Source organism: Impatiens glandulifera, chromosome 2 (assembly GCF_907164915.1).
Source record: "Impatiens glandulifera chromosome 2, dImpGla2.1, whole genome shotgun sequence".
In the NCBI taxonomy this organism is placed as follows: Eukaryota; Viridiplantae; Streptophyta; class Magnoliopsida; order Ericales; family Balsaminaceae; genus Impatiens; species Impatiens glandulifera.
The window spans coordinates 44,477,648-44,498,610 of record NC_061863.1 but is presented as its reverse complement, the minus strand read 5'-3'; the positions used below and the strand labels follow the sequence as shown (position 1 = coordinate 44,498,610).

The window sequence follows — 20,963 nt, the reverse complement described above, 5'->3', positions numbered from 1 at the left end:
GGAAAACCCAACCTATGCAGACTGAAGATCCCAAGAACTAGGTTCAATGGGACAACCTAATTGTACTGACTTGGAAAGTTATTATTGATGATTAATCCTATAACGAAACAATATATTTTGACGAGGATAAACATATCGATTTTAATGATTCTTTGTGAGAAAAGAGATCACCTAGGTGAGGGAGGAGTGGGGCCGCTTCGAAATAATTTTAAGGCTCAATTCTAGACCCTCTCACGGAACCAGACGCGTGTTCCATGACAAAAATGGACACAACCATGAGAGTTTGACATGTATCACGGATAATTCTATGTGAAAGTGTGTAATCGTTTACACAAATGGCAGAATAGTTCAAGGACATCGAGTCTACTAATCGGCTAGTAAAATTATATACTTTCATAAAGGAATGTTCAAAGGATTACACCTACCTATCCTATGTACAATTTAACTGTTGAACCTTTCACCGGGTTAATCTTTCAATTTCCATTAATGTGGAGGATTGTTGGAATTAAGCTAATTCCATTAATGAATGGAAATAAGATTATGAATAAATAAAATTAAATAAAATTCACACATATTCAAACGTGAATTAACGGTGAATTTAATCCAAATTATAATTAAATATTAATTAAATAATTAATATTTAATGCCTAATTAGAAAATTAAAGTATAATGTTACGATAAACATTTAACTTTAATTGGCCTATTAATTGGCTAAAGTTTAGACTTTTCAATTAACTAGCATTGAATGTCTAACATTATATTTCAACAAATTAACGTATAGGCAGCAACGATGTTAATTAGTTACAGACTAATTGACAAATTAATAAGCAATATTCATTGCTAATAAATGTTTTGGATGGTTTTATTTGAAGGTTTAATTCTCAACAATATATACTCATTCATTATTAATTTCACATCACCACATCATCTTATATTTTCTCACTCTAGAATTCCAAAAGTATTCTTCTTGTTTTGTGAGTGTTCTTCGAGTTCTTTGCTCGATATTTCCGTTGAAACCCGGTGATAGTTCAGGTACGCTGATCAAGTTCGACGAGTAGTGATTTTAGTGCAGAATCACTACTGGATTTATTGTATCATGGGAGACAGTCATCTATGATAAGCTCTAGCACAAACGGGAGACGATGGAACTGTTTTAAGGAAAATGTGTATAACACGTGTCTCGAATCAACATCTCAATCGGTGATTTCGTTCTTCATATATTTTATTTATTTCATTTATTTGTACATGATTTTATATATATTTTTATAATTTATTTCAAGACAATATTTCTAACAGATAATTTCACGAAGGAAGTGAAATTGTCAGAATATGCATGGAACAGGTACATATCAACTTTGAACACACCAAGAACGTTTTATAAAACTCTTTGACCCCGAATTTGGAATATCCTACTTTCACGTAATTCACACTATTATAAATAAAAATAGGGATTTATTAGATTTCTTATAGATGTTTTTCATTCTTATATTGTCAACCGCTTGAACTTGATAGTGAATATTTTCTCGTCAAAGTATACAATTCATTCAATTGGAATTCATTGGGTTCTTCGATGACTACTATGGATATTCAAATCTAAGTGAAGATGGACACAAACAGTTTAGTAAGTAAAGACAAAAAGAAGAAGGAGGCAGATAGTTATTTTAATAGTAATGAATAGTATCACCGAAAGCTAAAGAAAGACTTTCGATAATGATTTAAAATTATCACCGAGAGCATTGGGCTCTCGGTAATAATATTATCTCCAAGGGTTACAAATGCTCTCAATGATACTAGTTTTTCCTTCACCGACAGTTGAATTACCGACACTTTCCGAGAGCATTAGTCGCACTCGATGAAAATTGTTTTACTAGTGATCTTTGACAAATCAACCAATTTTTTCACAAGTGTGAATTCGCCTCCACGTTCAAATGAGTGAGTTTCCATCAAAGATAATTTCATTCCAAACAAATTCCACATCATTTTGAACTCTTAAAAAAGCTCTTGCGCTCTTCATTCAAATATGATAAATAATGTTTGCAAATAAACACTTAAGACATTTGAACTAAAGTCATTGTCATTTCCTTGATATCAGTCAATTTTTTTGGGAAGCTAAGCAGACTCATTGATGTGGAGAACTTACCCAAAACAATAAAGTAAATGTGCAGTCCTTAAAGATCAATGGTCTCCTCATTTCCCATATAGAGATCCGAAATATTCATATACTTCTTAATTTCTTCATGAATTTTTTATAACTATTCTAAACTTACTTTTATAATATATATATATATGAAATTATTATTTATTTTAATTAGAATGAAGCTTCAAACCATATAAGAAACAATTTTGTTAAAATGATAAAATTCATTCTATTGATTTTTGTTTGCATGTGAAGATCACACAAAATATAATTAAATCTTTTAAAGGACAAAAATTTAGTATAAACTATGTCATACAATCTATCATAATCACATCTTAAAATATCAATGTGGTTTGTGATCACACAAAAAAAATTACTATTTCTATTATAAAAATAAATACTTTTTAGTGTTGAATGATATTTTCTTAAAAATATAATATAAACTAGAAACTCAGATATATTGGGCCATTAGAGTTTTACCATTAGTCCATGTTAATTGGGCTATCAATCTAAACTATATTGGGCCTAGAAATCTAATAACTGAAGGTCATCTCTCTCTACCTCCATTTCCGCCATTTTCGCAGGATCAGCAGTTTCTTCTCTTCTCTTTGCAAAGATTTGTTTTACAGACCTTCGAACTTGTGAGATATGGCGGAAGACGCAAGCAGAAACGTATGTCTATTTCTTTATCTTAATAAATCTTATATTATTATATATTGACTGACTTGCTTGCACAAATCATATGAATCTGATGAGTTGAGAACATGTTTAATTCTACACTAGGCCTTTCTCGATATTCAAAGTCGGATGATTGAGGTTACAGGCAAGCTGAAGCAGGTACAGATCTATTATCCACTTACAACTCTTCTTTTATCATTCGGTTCTAGTTCAATAGATTTCTCTTCAAACTTAGTAATTATTTCACTTCAAGAGATTTGATTCATGATTTGATTATTATTTTACATATGATATTGTCATTATTCATTCAATTCAATTCAATCCAATTCGGAAGACTTGCGTACTCTCTTTTTTGCCTTGTATTAGATTTAGGTATGACTGACTGACCTAGATTTTGAGATTGTGAAGAGAATTGAGAACTAGTGGTGGAAGATAGAATCCTAGATAATAAGGAGAATACAATTGGGATGATTGATAGATAAAAACACTACAAGAGTTTTCAAATAATTCATTTTGTAACTACAACGTATCTATTTATAACCGCCACTAATAGTCACTAACCGATACTCCAATCACCATAGAGCATTAACCCTAATCTTTTTCTCTCGTAACACGTATCTTTTATGGAGAACTCACACTTTTTTTCGATCGTACCCTTAATTGTTTGTCCATTCTCTACAAACACTATCGCGAAACAACCATTAATTTATAATGCAAAGAGGTGCACAACTTTAGACGAGACAACAAATTCGACTTAAAAAATTGAATCCGACTAAAGTGTCAAGACAACAATTCCTATTTAAAGGTGTTTGTTCTTTCTTTTAAGAGGCAACATTTATCACTTCTCTTGGCCCTAAAAGAATAAAGAGGAAATAGGCCATCAGATGCCAACATCAATGTTGGGAAGATGCAACAAATTCCGACTTTGAAGTCTGCTATTCTCCTCACATTCAAAATCTCGATTAGGTCAACCCTGTTCGCAACTGATATAGAAATAATTATCTTGGACAAGTATTATTAGTTTTAGCTCAGTTTTGAAGTGATTTGATTCCTAGATGGATTAGTATTTACATTTATATTGGCACATTCAATTGTCATTATTATTTTAATTCAATCGATTAATGCAAGATTTGCCTATGCCAATGCTGGCTGTAGCCACTGACATAGGATTTTTCATATTTTTCCAATCTTGATCATTATATTAGCAATTCATTGTGATGAAGTTCTAATTCGCTGGTTGTTAAAGTACAAAGTGACACGGCGTCACCCTAGTGTCATGTGAGCGTCGTGTCATGTTCCAAGCCTTGCCTTGTCAATGCGTACTCACAAAATGCAGATATTGATAATTGAATGCTATATAGAAATAACGTGTTTATCCTTATCAACTGCATTTTGAAACGCAGGTCCAAATCCAGACACGAAACAAAGAAAGTGAAAAGAAGCGTGCTTATTTAACCTTGGAGGAGTTGCGACCATTACCAGAGGATACAAATACATACAAATCAGTAGGTACTGAGAAAAAATTATTTGAGCTGGCAGAAGACTGACTAATATTTTAGAATTGTTCAAGGCCTTGTTCGGTTTGGAATATTTGAATAATCCTTAAATAACCCACAATCTTTTCACTTATCTCCTCATCAATCAATCAAATTACCTAATACCCTCTATTATTTTTTTCTAAAAAAAGTATTTTTCATTATGTATTAATACTCTCTTTTAAGTCTTTTCACCAAATAATCCAACTTTTCATAATCCCAATCCGAACAAGGCTATGTTTTTCCCACCACTCGTCTAAATCTAATCCCTAATTATCACTTTTTTGCAGGAAGAACGTGAGTTCCTATTCTACTCGTGTGTTGTATACTCTCATTAAAGATGTGTATATTAAATTTGGCTGTATAATTTACTGTCTTGTGTTGTGATCCACTGGCAATAAACATTTTTTCAGATTCGTCTTAGATCCTAAGTCAGTGCTGATTGAGGAACAAGAGAAAAAGCTCAAGGACAGTGAAACGGCACTTGCATCACTTCAGGTATGGCATTTTTGCTTCCATTTTGAGAAGATCTAGATATACGATGATCTAGTAGATTGCTGCTGGCTTTGTTGATTTATTAGTCGTTTTTGGATGATGATGATGGTGGTGATCTTGACGATGGTTTATTGTTTGAATTGTAAATGCATCGCAGTCTTCGAAGGAGTATTTGGAAAAACAGATAAAGGAAGTGGAGAGCAACATGAGGGAGCTTTTGCAGCAAGATCCTGGTCTTGCTCAACAGATAATGTCCATGTCAGTTTAGTAGTAAGTAAATAAAGGGAGTAATAATAATAATACTCTTATAGACTGTTTTCTTTCCTTTTTTTTTATTCAACATTATTATTATTATTGTTGTTTAAACCTCCCCTCATAACTTCTTGATGTACTTAGTTTCTTTAATGGATTTAGTTTTTCTTCTTTCTTAAAAAATTATGATTCATAATGATTTTTAGTAAATAATTTTTTTAAAATTAATAATATTTAAAAAGATATTAATATATAACTATATATTTTTAATAAAAAATATTTTAATATTTTGATTAATGATTTGGTTAATTGTGTTTTTTATATTGAAATTATTTGAAAGATATAATATTAACCTTGTTTGGAAACTCTTATATACATTTTTTTTTTGGGAAACAGTTAGACTATTACATTAAAATTATGGAGATGGGAGGGTTAGAAATTAAAGTTAGACAAACTCTAACTATGATTTAAAGATAACAATTAAAAAAATTTTAAAAAAAAATAACATTCTTTAAAAAAAATAATAATAAAATAAAATAAACAGAAAAGACTATATTAAAATTTAAGCCTAGTAATTTCTTATGCCATCTGTTTTCGTTGAGAGATATTCTTCTTCTTTCCTCTAAATGGGACAATGGATTAAATATTTAGTCTGCAAACACACTTAACCATTTAATTAAGCGCAGAACTTGCTGCTTGACGGGTTCGAACTCAAGAATTTAAGATTGGTATCCATCTCGATTGGTATCCATCTCTTTTTATGATTGGTATCCATCTTTTTTTTATTGTTAATTAGAAGATGAGTTTAGTTTGAATTATTTTTAAAAAATTATTTTTGTTTTAAATATTTTATTAAAAAAATATATTATTTTGTTTTTAGATAGCGCAGTAAATAGAATAAGTGACTTTTTAACCGTGCTTAATTTTAAAACTTATTTAAAGTATAAATTAATATATTAAAACTCTTAGAAAATAATGTAAGTTTATAATGTCATAATAGTTTGTTATTAAACATGATATCTAATTACTAATTATGCTGTGAGATTAATAAATCGCTCACTTATTTATTTTATTATTAGATTAATTGTTGCAATTTCTAAAAAAAAAAATAGAAAATAATGATAAAGGTTGTGTTTAAGAAATGAAGGGCTCGTTTGATATTTAGGTTTTTCTTGGTTTTTTCTTAAAAATATAAAATTTCTAAAAATTAATTTTTTTAGTTAAAAGTGAAAAATATTTTTAAATTTTTAAAAATAAATTAATTTTATATAATTAAATAAAAGATATTTTTAATATTTAAATAAATAAATAAATAGAAAAAGATGATATATGAAAGGATGGTTGGATTTTGAAAAAAAAAAAAAAGTAAAAAATAAATGAGCCCTAAATAAAAACAAGGTCTTGTTTTTTTTTTTTTTTTTTTTTAAAAAACCTAAATTAAATTAAATTTTTAATTAATCACTTTTCAATAATTAAGTCACTTATTTTATTAATTAAAATACTAAAATATTTTATATTTCAAATTTTTATTTTTTATTTTATTTATATATATTAATATATTTTAAGTCTTTTTATCAAAAATTAGATGGTAGACTTGATAGTTGTGTGATGATTCACCTTCCAACTATTAGGGAATGAGAAGCCTTCATACATAAATCAATTAAAACAAAAAAAAAGCTGTAATTCTTTTTCATCAATTTATTTTTTTAAATAGAAAATGTATTGAAGAAAAAAATCAGTAAATTCTGATTTTTAAATAAAGTCTTGCTAAATTTTATTTATTTGAAGGAGTTATGTTTACTGTCATATGTGTAAACTGGACTCCAATAGAAATTTATTGATAAAACACTGGTTTTATTTGAAGAGGTTTTTGAAAAAAATTAGAGAGAAAAAAAATAATGTTTAGTGATTTTGAAAATGTTAGGATTATTTTTGATAAAAAAACTTAAAGAATATTGATATATAATAAAATAAAAAATAGTAATTTAAAAATATAGGGTATTTTAATATTTTTGTTAATGAAATGAGTGATATGATTGTTAAGGAGTGATCGATTGAAAAACTAATTTTGAATAAATTTTTTAAAAAATTCAAAAAGAACTAGCCTTATGAATTTAATATTTTATTAAATCCATTTACCTTAGAGTTAATATTCACTACTATTGTATTTATTTAAAAAATTAAATTATTTTTTATTGTATTTTCTTAAAATATTGATAATATTTTTAATTTTATTTTTAACCGTTTTAAGTTTGTGGGCGGTTCAACCAATAATCCAACTCAAATATCCATTACTTTCACATATATATATCCAAATTAACCACAACTCTCAATTGAGACACTTTGAAAATTAAGCATCATTATATATTTAGTTAAAAAGTTGAACTTATATTATTAAGAATGTTTTGTGTTCATCAAATTTAGTGTTAAATTTAAAATATAAAATCTTATTAGTCTAGTTGGTTAAATAGTTGTAAGTTCGAAATATACATATATCATTTTTAATTGTATTTTTAACCGTTTTAAATTTATGAACGAATTAATCCAAAATTCGTCTAAAATATTTATTCATTCTCATATATATATATATATATATATATAAATTAACTTCAGCTTTCGACCCGACAATACAGACACTTTAAAAATTAAATTAAGCATCATATTATTATTAATATTTAAAATTTTCATATCTTTCTAATTTAATAAAAATCATAAAAAACATGTCTAGGATTTATGAATCTAATTTTTTTTTTTTTTTTTCTCCACTTTCTTTGTGCTTGTTATCTCCTAGTCTATATTCTTCTTCTTCTTTTTTGTCAGTCTTATCTTCTTTCACACACTTTCCTCATATTCTCCCTCTTTCTTTAAGTCTAGTTTGAAATAGATTATTTTTCAACTTCATTTTATTCATCACCTCACTAATTTAATACTTACATTCAACATAATTAACTTTTATACTTATAAAACCTCAAATAATTAAAATTTTAAGTTTTTTTATTTACTTATTACTTCAAATTCTAACCATTAATTTAAATTTTATGTAACCAACTATTCAATTTTTTTTTTTAGAAATTAAAAAAAGGGACACGTATTTAATTAGCTTCTAGAAATTGTCCCCACCTTTGAATGAAAATGAGCAATTCAATCCAACGGCTTATAGTTCAGCTCTAGTAAACTTTAAAGTTGAATCTCACGGTTAAAAAGTTGTCCACGTGGAAGACGGTGATCGTTTACAATACGACTGACTGTACCCAAGTATTTCCCCACTGTAAAAGAGAAACAGGTACGAAGACCAGCTGCTCATTCATTCATATTTTCTTCTCTACTCTCTCTCTCTCTCTATAACTTCTCTCGCCGGCGCCGGTGCCGGTGTTTGTTTTGAGTTCGCCGGAGGAAATCATTTACCTCATACTATTCCGGTCTGTACTATCGTTTGTTCAATCGCCGTGTACGGATGAATCCTACAGCAGTCTAGACATCTCCGATTCAAGTACTGACAGGTAACTTTTAGAAATCTGTCAATTCATGACTTGGATCACAAATTCTTTCCTATTTTTAGGTTTGTTAAGATCTGATAGGTGTTATTCTATCAGTTATTTCCGTCTTGTTCATAGATTAATGATTTGGAATCAATTTGTGTGAATATAGCTTTAACTAGGAAATGATAGATTTCTCTTTTACAATATGATTCTTCTTTGATTGTGAAGAAGTTCCTTAAACATTTGCAATAATGTTAGTACTATTAGTTTTAGAATATTCGTTTTATGCGATTAGAATATTCGTTCTATTCTTCTTTTGTGAAATTGAAATTAAACGAACCTTGACTTTCTGTAAATCGGAAGATGTGTGGATTGCTCTATTGTTTGATGCATAAATCTCAGTTTTGTGCATCTGATGTTCATTAGGTTATTTGAAATTGTTGAGTTGCGTCTGATATGATCTGAGATGATTCTGTTGTAGGATTTCCATATATGATCTGAGAATCGAAATTCTTAATGCTAAGGAAATATTGAAGGTTTAAAGATTACACAGATAGTTAAGAGACAATGTTGGCAGGTCCAAACCTTTCTGGAATGATAGATTTGAACAATAACCATGATACTTACGGAATTCCTCAAAGCTTTTACCATAAACTTGGAATTGGTGAGGGATCAAACATGTCCATAGACAGTTTCGGGAGTTTGCAGTTGAGTGATAGTGGTGGCTCTGTTGCGATGTCACTTGACAGCAGCATTGCATCGAATGGTTCCAATGCTCGAATGCTAGACCACCAAGGATTGAAGCGTGTTAAGAATTACACCTCCAATCAAAGTGTTAACAGGGGTAAAGTATCACACGGTTTGAGTGACGATGCACTAGCCCAAGCTTTATTGGATCCTCGTTTCCAAACGGAAGGGCTTGAGAATTTCGAGGAATGGACAATTGATTTGAGGAAGTTGAACATGGGGCCAGCTTTTGCGCAAGGAGCTTTTGGGAAATTGTATAAAGGGAGTTATGATGGGGAAGATGTTGCTATTAAGCTTTTGGAGAAGCCGGAGAATAATTTAGAGAAGGCGCAGTTGATGGAACAACAGTTTCAGCAAGAGGTGATGATGCTGGCCACTTTAAAGCACCCGAACATTGTTAGATTTATTGGTGCTTGTCGTAAGCCTATGGTATGGTGTATTATTACTGAATATGCGAAAGGGGGTTCGGTTAGACAGTTTTTGATGAAACGACAGAATAGATCTGTGCCATTGAAATTGGCGGTTAAGCAGGCTTTGGATGTTGCTAGAGGAATGGCTTATGTTCATGGACTTGGATTGATTCATAGAGATTTGAAATCTGACAATCTTTTGATTTCTGCTGATAAGTCTATTAAGATTGCAGATTTTGGTGTTGCTAGAATTGAGGTGCAATCTGAAGGGATGACGCCTGAAACCGGAACATATCGCTGGATGGCCCCGTAAGACTCCTCTGGTTTATTATTTGTCTATTCAGTTATGTTTTTATCGATCATATAATCGATTATTCTGTAAATGTAATTGCAGAGAGATGATTCAGCACAGGCCCTACACTCAGAAAGTAGACATCTACAGTTTCGGAATTGTTCTATGGGAACTAATAACCGGAATGCTACCATTCCAGAACATGACCGCAGTTCAAGCAGCATTTGCAGTCGTAAACAAAGGAGTACGCCCCACAATTCCAAACGAGTGCCTTCCAGTCCTAACCGACATCATGACACGTTGTTGGGATGCCAATTCCGATGCCAGACCACCCTTTACAGAGGTAGTCACAATGCTTGAAAATGCTCAAACCGAAATTTTAACAACTGTTCGCAAAGCCCGTTTCAGATGCTGCATCAGCCAACCCATGACTTTCGATTGAAGAAACATTTATAACTGTATTTGTTTGTGTTTAAAAGCCTTGTTTATTTAAACAACTTATGATTCCCTATTTGATGTGTAATTACAAATGCTATCTTTTATATCTCACACGTCTTTTGTTTATTTAGCCCACATCTTAATATTATAGAAAATAAAAGATTTAATAAAATTGTCTACGTTGTTTGTCCAAAGAAGAAAAAAAAAATAGTCTCGAAACGGAAATGCAGATGAGATTACAACATGAAAATTTAGGCGTCTTTCTCCGAACTAAAAGGATAATAAACAGAAAAGAAAAAACTCCGGCAAGACTTCATCTTCCAACACCACCACCCGATAGCTCTACCCTTGTCGGTATATGAAATAAGTTACAGTTTGATTGATTGATCTATGTGAGATATAAGTCAGCTTCTCGAAAAGGGTTTGAAATGTTGAAGCAGCTCACTCTATCCATGTTCTTCAGTCTTGCTACCTTTCATTTAGTTTGCTTTTGCACTACTTTGCTACTGCTACTACTGTCTCCCAGCTGCACAGCTTCGGCAAACTTCTCGGGCAATTGACTAATAATAAAGCTATCGGGAGATATACTAGTCGCGTTTTTGGATGAAGATTGCTGTTGTTGTTGTTGTTGCTGTTGTCTAGCCTTCCTTTCCAATAACATTTTCTCCCTTTCATTGTAGAAGTTAAAATCATCCAAGATTGATGTCTCTAAATTGTAATCCTTGAATATTTTCAACATTTCAATACCCTGCTCTACCTTTACCTGCAAAGAAACAAACAAGATACTTTTAGTTATAGTAAAAGACAGAGAGGAGCTAAAGGCATATGATTTGCAGCGCCACCACCTCTTGAGAGTCTCGGCTATGAGTAACCGGCTTGTTCTCGTTAGTCTCGACAAGTATGTGTCTGAACCGACCATTTGGAACATCCTTCAAAATGTGCCATTTGACAGGGAACTGACCGCTCCATCTATCCTGCTGCCAGTATTCAGCGTTGTTTTCAAAATCTACTGGCCCGATCATCTCGGCCACACCACAGAACTGTCCACTTGCATTAACCTACCAGAAAGTTTTCTTTCTATTAATTAAATTAAATTGAATTAAAACAATTCTCTGTAGAGGTTAGGTTAGTTTAAACCACGTACCGAAAAGAAGAGGAAAACTGGGCAGGGTTCTTTTTGCTCTTTAGCTTCAAAGTAAGCAGCATCCAGTTTTCTATTTCCGAGGGGTGTGCTGGACCAGACATTGTATTTGACACTCTTGTGAACATTGTCTTCGCTAAACGATTTGATGATGAAGAACTTGGCGTTCTTGTATTCAGTAGTGAAATCGGCGAGATTGAATGAGTTGTCACCACCTGTTCCGGAGACAGATTCACTGATTTTAGGAGTGGCGGCAGATCCACTCTCCTCGGTGGCATTCTTGCCTTTCAGATTTGATGCCCTTGGGCCACGGTTACGCTCACCCGACATCATAACATGTGCATCTGCTGGCATAAATGTTGTTTCGCGGTTCCTTTCTTGTTTCACACTTTTGTCTGGAGTGTACCGACCCCTTCTATCAATAGGGCCAACATTGTAGCCCGAGCTCTGATAAGAACCACCACTAGATGGGTATTTCCTAGTCGAAGAATTCCCCGACATCCCTAATCCATTATATGGTCTTTGTTCTTGATGATACTGGAACAGAAAGACAAATAAATAAAAGTTAAATCTATACCAGAAAAGAGTTCGGGCCAGGATTGAAAAAAAAGAAGATAGACAGACATAGATAGAACAAAACCTGTCCAAAGTTGTGATCGTATGGCCCTAGTATCCCATAGGGTTGTGGGTAAACTGCTGATGGTGATGTCAGTGAAGTGATATAACCGGAAGCGTCAGAAGAGTTTGATCGATTTGACTGGTCTCCAGGAAGGCCTACACCACCTAAAGCTCCATAATGTAAGAAGTAACCAGGACCTGGACCGTAAAGCATCTCACCGAAAATCTCCTGGCCACTATTATTTCCAGTTGTCATAAGCTCGGGTTGTGAAACTGAAGGTAGGGCAGGAGACAACGGAGGGAGACCAGGAGAAACTGGTGGCAGAAAATAAGATGGAGAAACTGGCACTTGATGAGGAGAAAATAGCTGCCCATCAAACATTATAGGAGACATAGGATTAGCCATAGGTGAAAATTGGCCATAAGCTGCTACCTGGGAATCAAGGCCATAACCAGATTGATAGAGCATTGATGGGTTATCATTGAACATGGCCTAAATAAACATCAAAACAAACAGATGAGAGGAATGATCAGTTTTCACTTTTGAAATCAAGGTTGTATTTTAAGGGGAATTACACTCACCGGAGGTACAACTTGCAAACCATTGGCCCCGACGTATTGGTATTCATTCCAATTACTTGTGTTGTTTTCATAACCTAAAGAGGCAAGAACCCAAAACATTCAAAATCATACCCAGAAAAAGTAATACAACGCGAACCTGCTTGCCATGAGAATGGAACAGTTTTATCCGCAAAGTTTGGCACTTCAATCATGCACCCAACAAACAGCCATATGAATGCAATTGTATAATTATTAGTTACTCACTACAGTTGGTTTCCAAGCCATATGCATGAAGGATGACAATATCATACAAAATAACAAGACTGACCTCCATAGTAATAAGTCTGTTCCAAAGGATAAGGACTTGTGAAAGTTCCTGTTGTAGATGATTCCAGCTGACCTGCCTGATCTTTTACTGGTCCTATTTTCGGCGCTTCAGATGAAGTGTTTGCAGAAAGAGTCCTTTCATCTTTTGGAGGAACTGACTGATAGTAGATTACAGATGAAGTAACAATTGCACCAATTTTACCTATAAATACTATTAATTTTGAAAGAATAGGAAATTTAAGAGAGCCGAGATAGGTACCTGTTCTTTCAAGTTGGTTTCTGCAGGTTTGCGTCCTGCATACAATAGAAATCATCCATCAATATTGTAACCACAAAAACATGAAAGATACGGTTCTTCTAAGAGCTGTGACATAAGCTATTTGGAGAATAGAAGATGTCTAGCTATACGCTAATGGCACAAAATTGGAGGAACAGTGACATATATATATATACAAACAGTCAATGCAACCATATAGTTAGTAAATTAACAACCTAGAACTATATCAGTCTTTTGCTTGTCAGTATGAAAGATTTCACATTAAGGTATGAACCTAAAGCTGATAACAAATTCTGCACGAAATGAATACAGTCTACATTAATTTTCCAGCAAGCTAAGACAAAACTATAAATTGACGACGAAACCAAGAAAATCGATCGCCATTTTCAGGAAACCAATCCTAGAAAAGTCTGTAAGTTCATGGAAGAATCCAGACGGAGAAACTTCAACAGATTTTCAATCCTATAAAACCTAAAACCCTCCAACAAAACATAAGTAGTTTGGAGCACATTAGAATACGTATATCAACTAATACATTAATCAAAACCGAAAGAAAACCAGAAATTAGGAACTCAAAACTTCAACAACAATTCATCGATTTTCCATTAATTTTCCATTAATTTTCCAGCAAGCTAAGCGAATAATACTATTGAGAACAATATGACAGATCAATGACAAAACCAAATGTGACGACGAAACCAAGAAAATCGATCATCATTTTCAGAAAACCAATTCTAGAAAGTCTGTAAGTAAGTTAATGGAAGATTTTCAAACCTATAAAACCTAAAACACTACAACAAACTATACATAAGTAGTTTGAAAGCAGATTAGAACATGTATACCAACTGAGACATTAATCAAACAGAAAGAAAAGTTCAATAAGGATTGTTCAAGTCTGAACTAGGTGTCGAAATGAGAATTCCTCGATGAATCAAAGCAGAAAAAGCTCATTTGGTAAAAGTAGAATGGAGAAATCAATTGAGCTGAATTCCTAGTTCTAAAACATACCGATTATTGAGGCTGAGGCTGACGCTGACGTTGACGCCAAAGAGATTCGGTCTTGACCCTGCTTAGTAGCTCCTTCCATCGAATCTGGATCTCTTCTCTCTCTCTCTCTCTATAAAACGGATTGATGAGTGAAACGAACAAGGCGGAGAATTCAAACTGGCATTCAATTTCGAAGAGAGAACCAACCAATATAGGGTTTATGCAGAAGAAAATGAATGTTTTCTCTCTCCTCTTACTCACTCTCTCTCTCTCTATATATATATATATTATATATATTTATATGAATGAATGAATATATGAAGAGTTTTGACCATTGAGATTTGAGATTTCAAGGCGGTTTGATCCAATTTTAATTAAAATTAAAAATAATTAAATTGTTTTGGCAATCTTCAAAATGACAGCCTGTCCCCACTCACTTTAACGGAACGTGATCTAACAACACGTTGAATTTTAATCCGCGTTACTTTCACGCTTATTCAAAGACGGTAAATGAAATCTGTCTGTTATCTATCATACCTTTTTAATTACTTTTTTCTTTTGAATTTATATTATATCATACTTTAAACAAAAAAAATATATATATAAAGAGTTTGTCATGGAATTTGTGTGTGATTTTTTTATTATAGAAAATAAATTAATTATTTACCTTACATGTTTTAATATTTATAATTAAATTGCATTTAAACAAACTTTCTCTATCATTGATATTATATTTTATTTATAATCTTTAATATAATTAAATATCATTATTGCAATTAGATTGTTTTGGTATCTAAATTTTATTCATCATTATATTTCTAAAAAAATATAATTATTATATTTATCAGACATAAATTTATACCAGTATTTATATTTAATTCAATAAAAAAAAGTATAATTTAAATAATAATTTATAAGACAATTGAATATAACAAAACATCATATAACAAATAAAAAGTAGATTAGTTCAATTTTAAATGTAATTGTAGGCACAAAAGTCTTTTTTAGAAACTTAATATTTTTTTGTTTGGTCAAAAATTAAATAAATATATATTTGGTATAAAATCTTTAATAAAAGAGTTTTGATTATTTAAAATTTATTAAAAAATTACCTTTTAAAAAAAATATTCAAATCAATCACATATTTTATATTAAATAATATAAAAAATACTTTGTTAATTTGAAATAGCAAGATCATGAGATTTTTTTTTTTATTGTAGATCATTAATTAAATACAAATATTAAGTAAAGTTTATACGTGATATGCATTGACTTTTTTTCTTCAAATTTAAATATTTGTATTTTGATAATTTTAAAAAATAATTCTAATTTTTTAACGACATTGAAAATGCATGGACTACTTATAAGAGTTTTTTTTTTCATTCTCGTCGATATGTTTATTGTAAATTGTGTTGTGCTTGTGTATCACGTAATTTAATTTGATAGGTTCGTGTTATCGTAATCTAATGTGCTCACGTAAATATAATATATGAATGAGAATATTTAAAATAGCGAGTAATATACTCTTTTTCTTAATTATATTATATAATTATTATTAAAAATATACTAGACAAATTTAAAAACTCGAAGTTGAATCTGATTTTTGGTCAAATATTAATATTTTAAATTTATTTAAAAGTTATATTTTATTACAATACTAATTTATGTGAAGTAATAATCTGTAATATATTTTAATTATGTATATATTAATAAATTTAATAATATTTGTCACTTCTAAATTCACTCTTTCAAACCTATCAAATATTATATAGTGAAACTAAAATAATAAAATATCAATATATATAATTAAAAAATTTATTTATTTAAACTTTGGTTTCTTTTATTTTATAAGTTACACCAACATAATGATTCATTTGAAGAACTTACAGATGGCTCACTCAACTTAGTGAAGAAATAGTTAAAACCTTGGTTTTATAAACTTTGATGTATTGATAAGTATTTTTTTTAATCTATTCGATGTTTTTTTTAATTATATATTCATATTAAAAACGTTTTAAATTGGAATTAAATTATAGTAAATCGTGTTATTTTTTTAAATTAAAATAATAATTGATAGTAACTACCTTTAAACTAAATAAAATATATATATTATTAATTTTAATTAATTATAAAATTCTTAAATTTAAGGATTTGATGGGAAGTTAAATTATGATAAGTCTTCTTCATTCTTTCACTCATTGAAGTGGTTTTTTAAACATGAAGATTAATTGTATTCAATTCAACTACTAACCAAATGTAAACATTAAAATGTGCACTATTTAACATGAATTATAATTAAAATTATTAAATTGTAGTTTTAGTTTAGTTAATTTAGAGTAAGTGTATAAGATAATAAAGATCACTGAATAAACGCAAAAGAAAAACTATTTTCTTAAACTTGTTATCTTCTCATTCGTAATTATATTGCATCTCTCAATCCATTGACTCTTTTCATCCAATTTGGTTGTGTTTCTATTGTTTTTTTTTTTTATAAATTCATGTGTTAATTGTTCTAAAATTTGTTTTTAGAAAAATAGTATGGCTTGTCCTAATTAAAAACAAATACTAGTTGTTTATGTGAGTAAACTTGTAATGTGTCTCTTGTGTGTGAATGTGTGGATTAAAGAGACAAAAATTATAACAAATCTTGAATTAATAGTGTTATTGGATTTGTTAAAGATTTCAACAATATTTCTAGCCAATATATGAAAAATTAAGTTTGTTTTTGGGCATCAACTACCTTCAAATATTTTATGTCAAGTTACTTTGCATAAGTTATTGGATTTCAAAATCAAGGGATTTTTTTTTTGTTAGAATGGGATGTATAAATAACAATTATCTTATCACAATATTCTTTCTTTATATAATCAAGTAATTGAAGTTATCAATCAAAGTATCAAATTATATTTATTTTAATTTTTATCAAATTTAAATATTAAATCTAAAAAAAATACTATTTAATCAAATAAATTTGAAATAACCTTAATCAAACAATCCTTTTCTATGTAAATTCAATACATTTAAAATAAAAACAAGAGATCTTCATTTATAAATTTGTTAATTACTTAATTTGAACTTTTGTGTACTTTCTTTTTTGTTAAAGTGTAAAAAACAAAAATCACTTTAAATGTCTAATTTTTTTTATATAGTATTGTTTGAAAAATAATTGTTTTTATTTTGTTAATTTTAACTTAGTAAAATTTTAATTTATATAAGTCAATTATATATTTCATATTAAATATTAGAAAATCAGTTTGACATCTTATTTTGACGAATATTTTGATAGTGATAATAATCTTGACAATTATTATTTTTTTAAAATCCCATTAGTGTAGAAAATTAAGGTTTCTATAATAACAGGTACTAATATATTAGTAAGGGCGTTCGACGCTGTTATTAGCCGTCGTTACTTTTTTCTACTAGTGATATATATATGAACAATTGATTAATAATACACTAATATTTACTCTGTTTAATCTATCATATCAAAACAATTTTTTTAGAGTTATTGCTAGATTTACCAAGAGATTAACTTAAAGAGTGTAAAATAATTAACAGGGACACTCTTTTACAGAAAAATGTCTTTATTACAATTTGAAATTTGAATTAGTATATATTTTTTATTTTAAAAAATTATCACGATAAATAAGGTTGACAATTATAATTTGTCACTGTTTCGATTCAAATTGGCCCGTTTATGGCGTTTTTTAATTAATAACATTTGGTTGATAAGTGATGTATTGTGTCATTTGCAATGATTATTACATTCGAATATTAATAAAAATAACTAAATATATAATATTATAAATATATTTATTTATTTATTATATTATAAAAGTTTTAAGTTTATTTATTTTATAATAATATGATTTTTTAATACATTATCTTATTAGCAATCAAGATATGAATGAGAGTAAAATAATCTTTAAAACAAAATGGAGCAAAATCCTTCCTCAAATCTGATTTCTTAAACAATTTTTTTTCGCTTAAACTATCCACTATGGATGACAACGAGTATGCTTGGGTGGTGAATTATCCAATTCTGAACAATTTTCATTTTGCTACTCGATCCGAAAAATATCTATATATCTATTTTCATTTTGCAATTCAATGGGTACTTAACCCCCTAAGATACTTCAATACCCAATTAAATTCAATACCCAATTAAAGTGGAATTTATATATTTAGTATATTCTATAAATATAATAAATATTTAAAATATTTAAAATTTATATAATGAAAATATGATAACTTTATTATTACTAAAGTTAAAGAATAAATTATAAAATAAATAAATAATAAATACCTTTACCATTAATAATATCATTTTTTTAAATAAATAGAAGAATTACTTATCTACATAAGAATTTGATTGTTACTATAGTTTGAAAAAGGAAATATAGAATAAATGTTGAAAACAAATTAAGTAAAGAATGAGGAATGTAACGTTTGAAAATCTCTTTTTTCGAAAAAGCTCGAGATTTAAAAAAATTTCAACATCAATTTGTGTGTCGAAAAAAGATTTTTACAAAAGTATATTTTTGATATTTTAAAATTAATTATAATAATAACTAATTATTGTTCAAATGTAAATAATATTTTTAGATTTGAAGATAATAAAATTACAATTTGATTAAGAGAATATTTTTAAATTAATTAAAAATAATTAGTTTAAAAGGATTATTTATTTGAATAAATAGTTGCCAATTTTTTTAATTTAAAATTAACAAAATATTTGTATACGTATACAGACGTATATTTAATTAGAGATTATATTAAGCTCGATGTTTGTTAATACTCGAAAAAGAGTTTTCGTGTTATATCATTCGTACTAATTAAAGATGTCTTTAATCCATAAAATTTTGACTATTTGCTTGAAAATTTAGTTTATTACATTTATTTTAACAAATTATTTTTTAAGTTCTAAATATGTATGAGTTTTTCTTACATTTAAACTTAAAAAATATTATTTAAGTGTTGGTATCTATGATTGATGTCAAAAATTGTTGAGAAAAATATTTGAAAAATATCAGTTAAAGTGTTATAAATTAAAAATAAATTCAAACCGTTCTTAGTCAAAATATTATTTTATGAAAATATTCTAAAAATATTTTAAAATCATTGTTTATTTTTTTTTAAAATTTTATAAAAATAGTTTAGGGCTTCTAAATGTTTAAAAACAATTAAAAATTAAACCCCAAACAAACAAATCCTTAAGCGATGTCCAGGTCGTGTATGGTCAGACAAGAATATTAGCTTGAATAGAAAGTGAATCACTAATTCATACGGCGGAGATATACGTACCGACCCATCAGCCTTTGCACCATTCTTTACAAGATTCTAACCAGCAAATAGATTGGTTCCCGGCCTAAAGAGTCCGTTAATTGAAGGAAGAATTATAGGTTTAATTGATATTTCGCGCCCCTTACTTAAGAAGCTAAGCGCTTTCATCCTCTATTCTCATATTATCATTCTGTCTCTAAGCTTCCCCGGTTTAGTTGGTTTGGGGGATTAATTGATTCGATACCCTATTTCTTTTTTATTATCGGATACCAAGTCTTCCTCAGGGTCTGCCTGCCTTGAACTAGTATATCCCATTTGTCTCGGAAATTTGAATTGGTTTTGGCATTGGGTTAACAGACTTGGATACCCCGTCAATGTGAAGGTTGAAGTATGATCGTGTGCACTGCTCCTCTCCTCAGTCTGTTTAGTTGGTTTTCTTTATCGAAAACCAAGACAAACCGATTTCTTTGGTCGGATGCCAGGCGTTGACGGAACCACACTACACATTTACAAAGTTCTTTTTCTCGGTCGAAAACTAGGCTAAGGCGAGAATCCTCGGTTGGATGCCAGAATATCTCGATCGGATGTAAGGGATGACTGGTTTTCTCGGTCGATAACTAGGCCAAGGCAAAATCCTTGGTCGGACTTGGTGAGAATCCTCGGTCGGTTTCAGGATATCTCGGTCGGATGTAGGTCGATGACTGGTTTATTTTTTTTATTTTTTTTAAATTATAAAAGAAATATAAAAAAATATAAAAAAATAAAAATAAATAAATACCTTTATCATTAGTAATATCAAATTTTTTAAAAAATAAATAGAAAATTTACTTATCTGCATAATTTTATTGTTACTGTAGTTTGAAAAAATAAAATATAGAATAAAGGTTGAAAACAAATTAAAGTAAAGAATGAAGTTTGTAACGTCCGAAAATCTCTTATTTCAGAAAAGCTCGAGATTTAAAAAAATTTAACATCGATTTATTTATGTGTCGAAAAATCTTTAAAAAGATTTATACAAAAGTATATTTTTGATGTTTTAAAATTAATTATAATAATAACTAATTATTGATCGAATGTAAATAATCTTTTTAGATTTGAAGATAATAAAATTACAATAAATTTGATTAAGAGAATATTTTAAAATTAATTAAAAATAATTAGTTTAAAATGATTATTTATTTGAATGAATAGTTGCCAATTTTTTTAATCTAAAATTAATAAAAATATTTGTATGCGTATATTTAATTAGAGATTATATTAAGTTCGATATTGGTTAACACTCGGGGAAAGTTTTTGTGCTATATCC

General features: G+C 29.3%; 3 protein-coding genes across 3 annotated transcripts; 2 read left to right on the top strand and 1 right to left on the bottom strand.

Annotated features, from left to right (window-relative positions):
- The first annotated feature begins 2,687 nt into the window (after positions 1-2,687).
- Positions 2,688-5,293, top strand: LOC124927195 (prefoldin subunit 1). Its single transcript, XM_047467565.1, has 6 exons — positions 2,688-2,809; positions 2,921-2,974; positions 4,219-4,324; positions 4,641-4,647; positions 4,764-4,848; positions 5,003-5,293. The coding sequence occupies exons 1-6, from the start codon at positions 2,786-2,788 to the stop codon at positions 5,111-5,113; spliced, it is 387 nt and encodes a 128-aa protein (XP_047323521.1). The 5' UTR covers positions 2,688-2,785; the 3' UTR covers positions 5,114-5,293.
- A 3,123-nt stretch (positions 5,294-8,416) lies between these two features.
- LOC124926959 (serine/threonine-protein kinase STY13-like) lies at positions 8,417-10,593 on the top strand. Its single transcript, XM_047467293.1, has 3 exons — positions 8,417-8,597; positions 9,058-10,042; positions 10,128-10,593. Exons 2-3 carry the CDS (start codon positions 9,144-9,146, stop codon positions 10,465-10,467), a joined length of 1,239 nt encoding a protein of 412 aa, XP_047323249.1. The 5' UTR covers positions 8,417-8,597; positions 9,058-9,143; the 3' UTR covers positions 10,468-10,593.
- Positions 10,594-10,683: 90 nt separating this feature from the next.
- On the bottom strand, positions 10,684-14,644 carry LOC124926958 (YTH domain-containing protein ECT1-like). Its single transcript, XM_047467292.1, has 8 exons — positions 14,396-14,644; positions 13,370-13,404; positions 13,112-13,268; positions 12,805-12,878; positions 12,245-12,715; positions 11,608-12,141; positions 11,309-11,521; positions 10,684-11,226 (listed from the first exon to the last, which is right to left on the bottom strand). Exons 1-8 carry the CDS (start codon positions 14,472-14,474, stop codon positions 10,939-10,941), a joined length of 1,851 nt encoding a protein of 616 aa, XP_047323248.1. The 5' UTR covers positions 14,475-14,644; the 3' UTR covers positions 10,684-10,938.
- Positions 14,645-20,963: the final 6,319 nt, after the last annotated feature.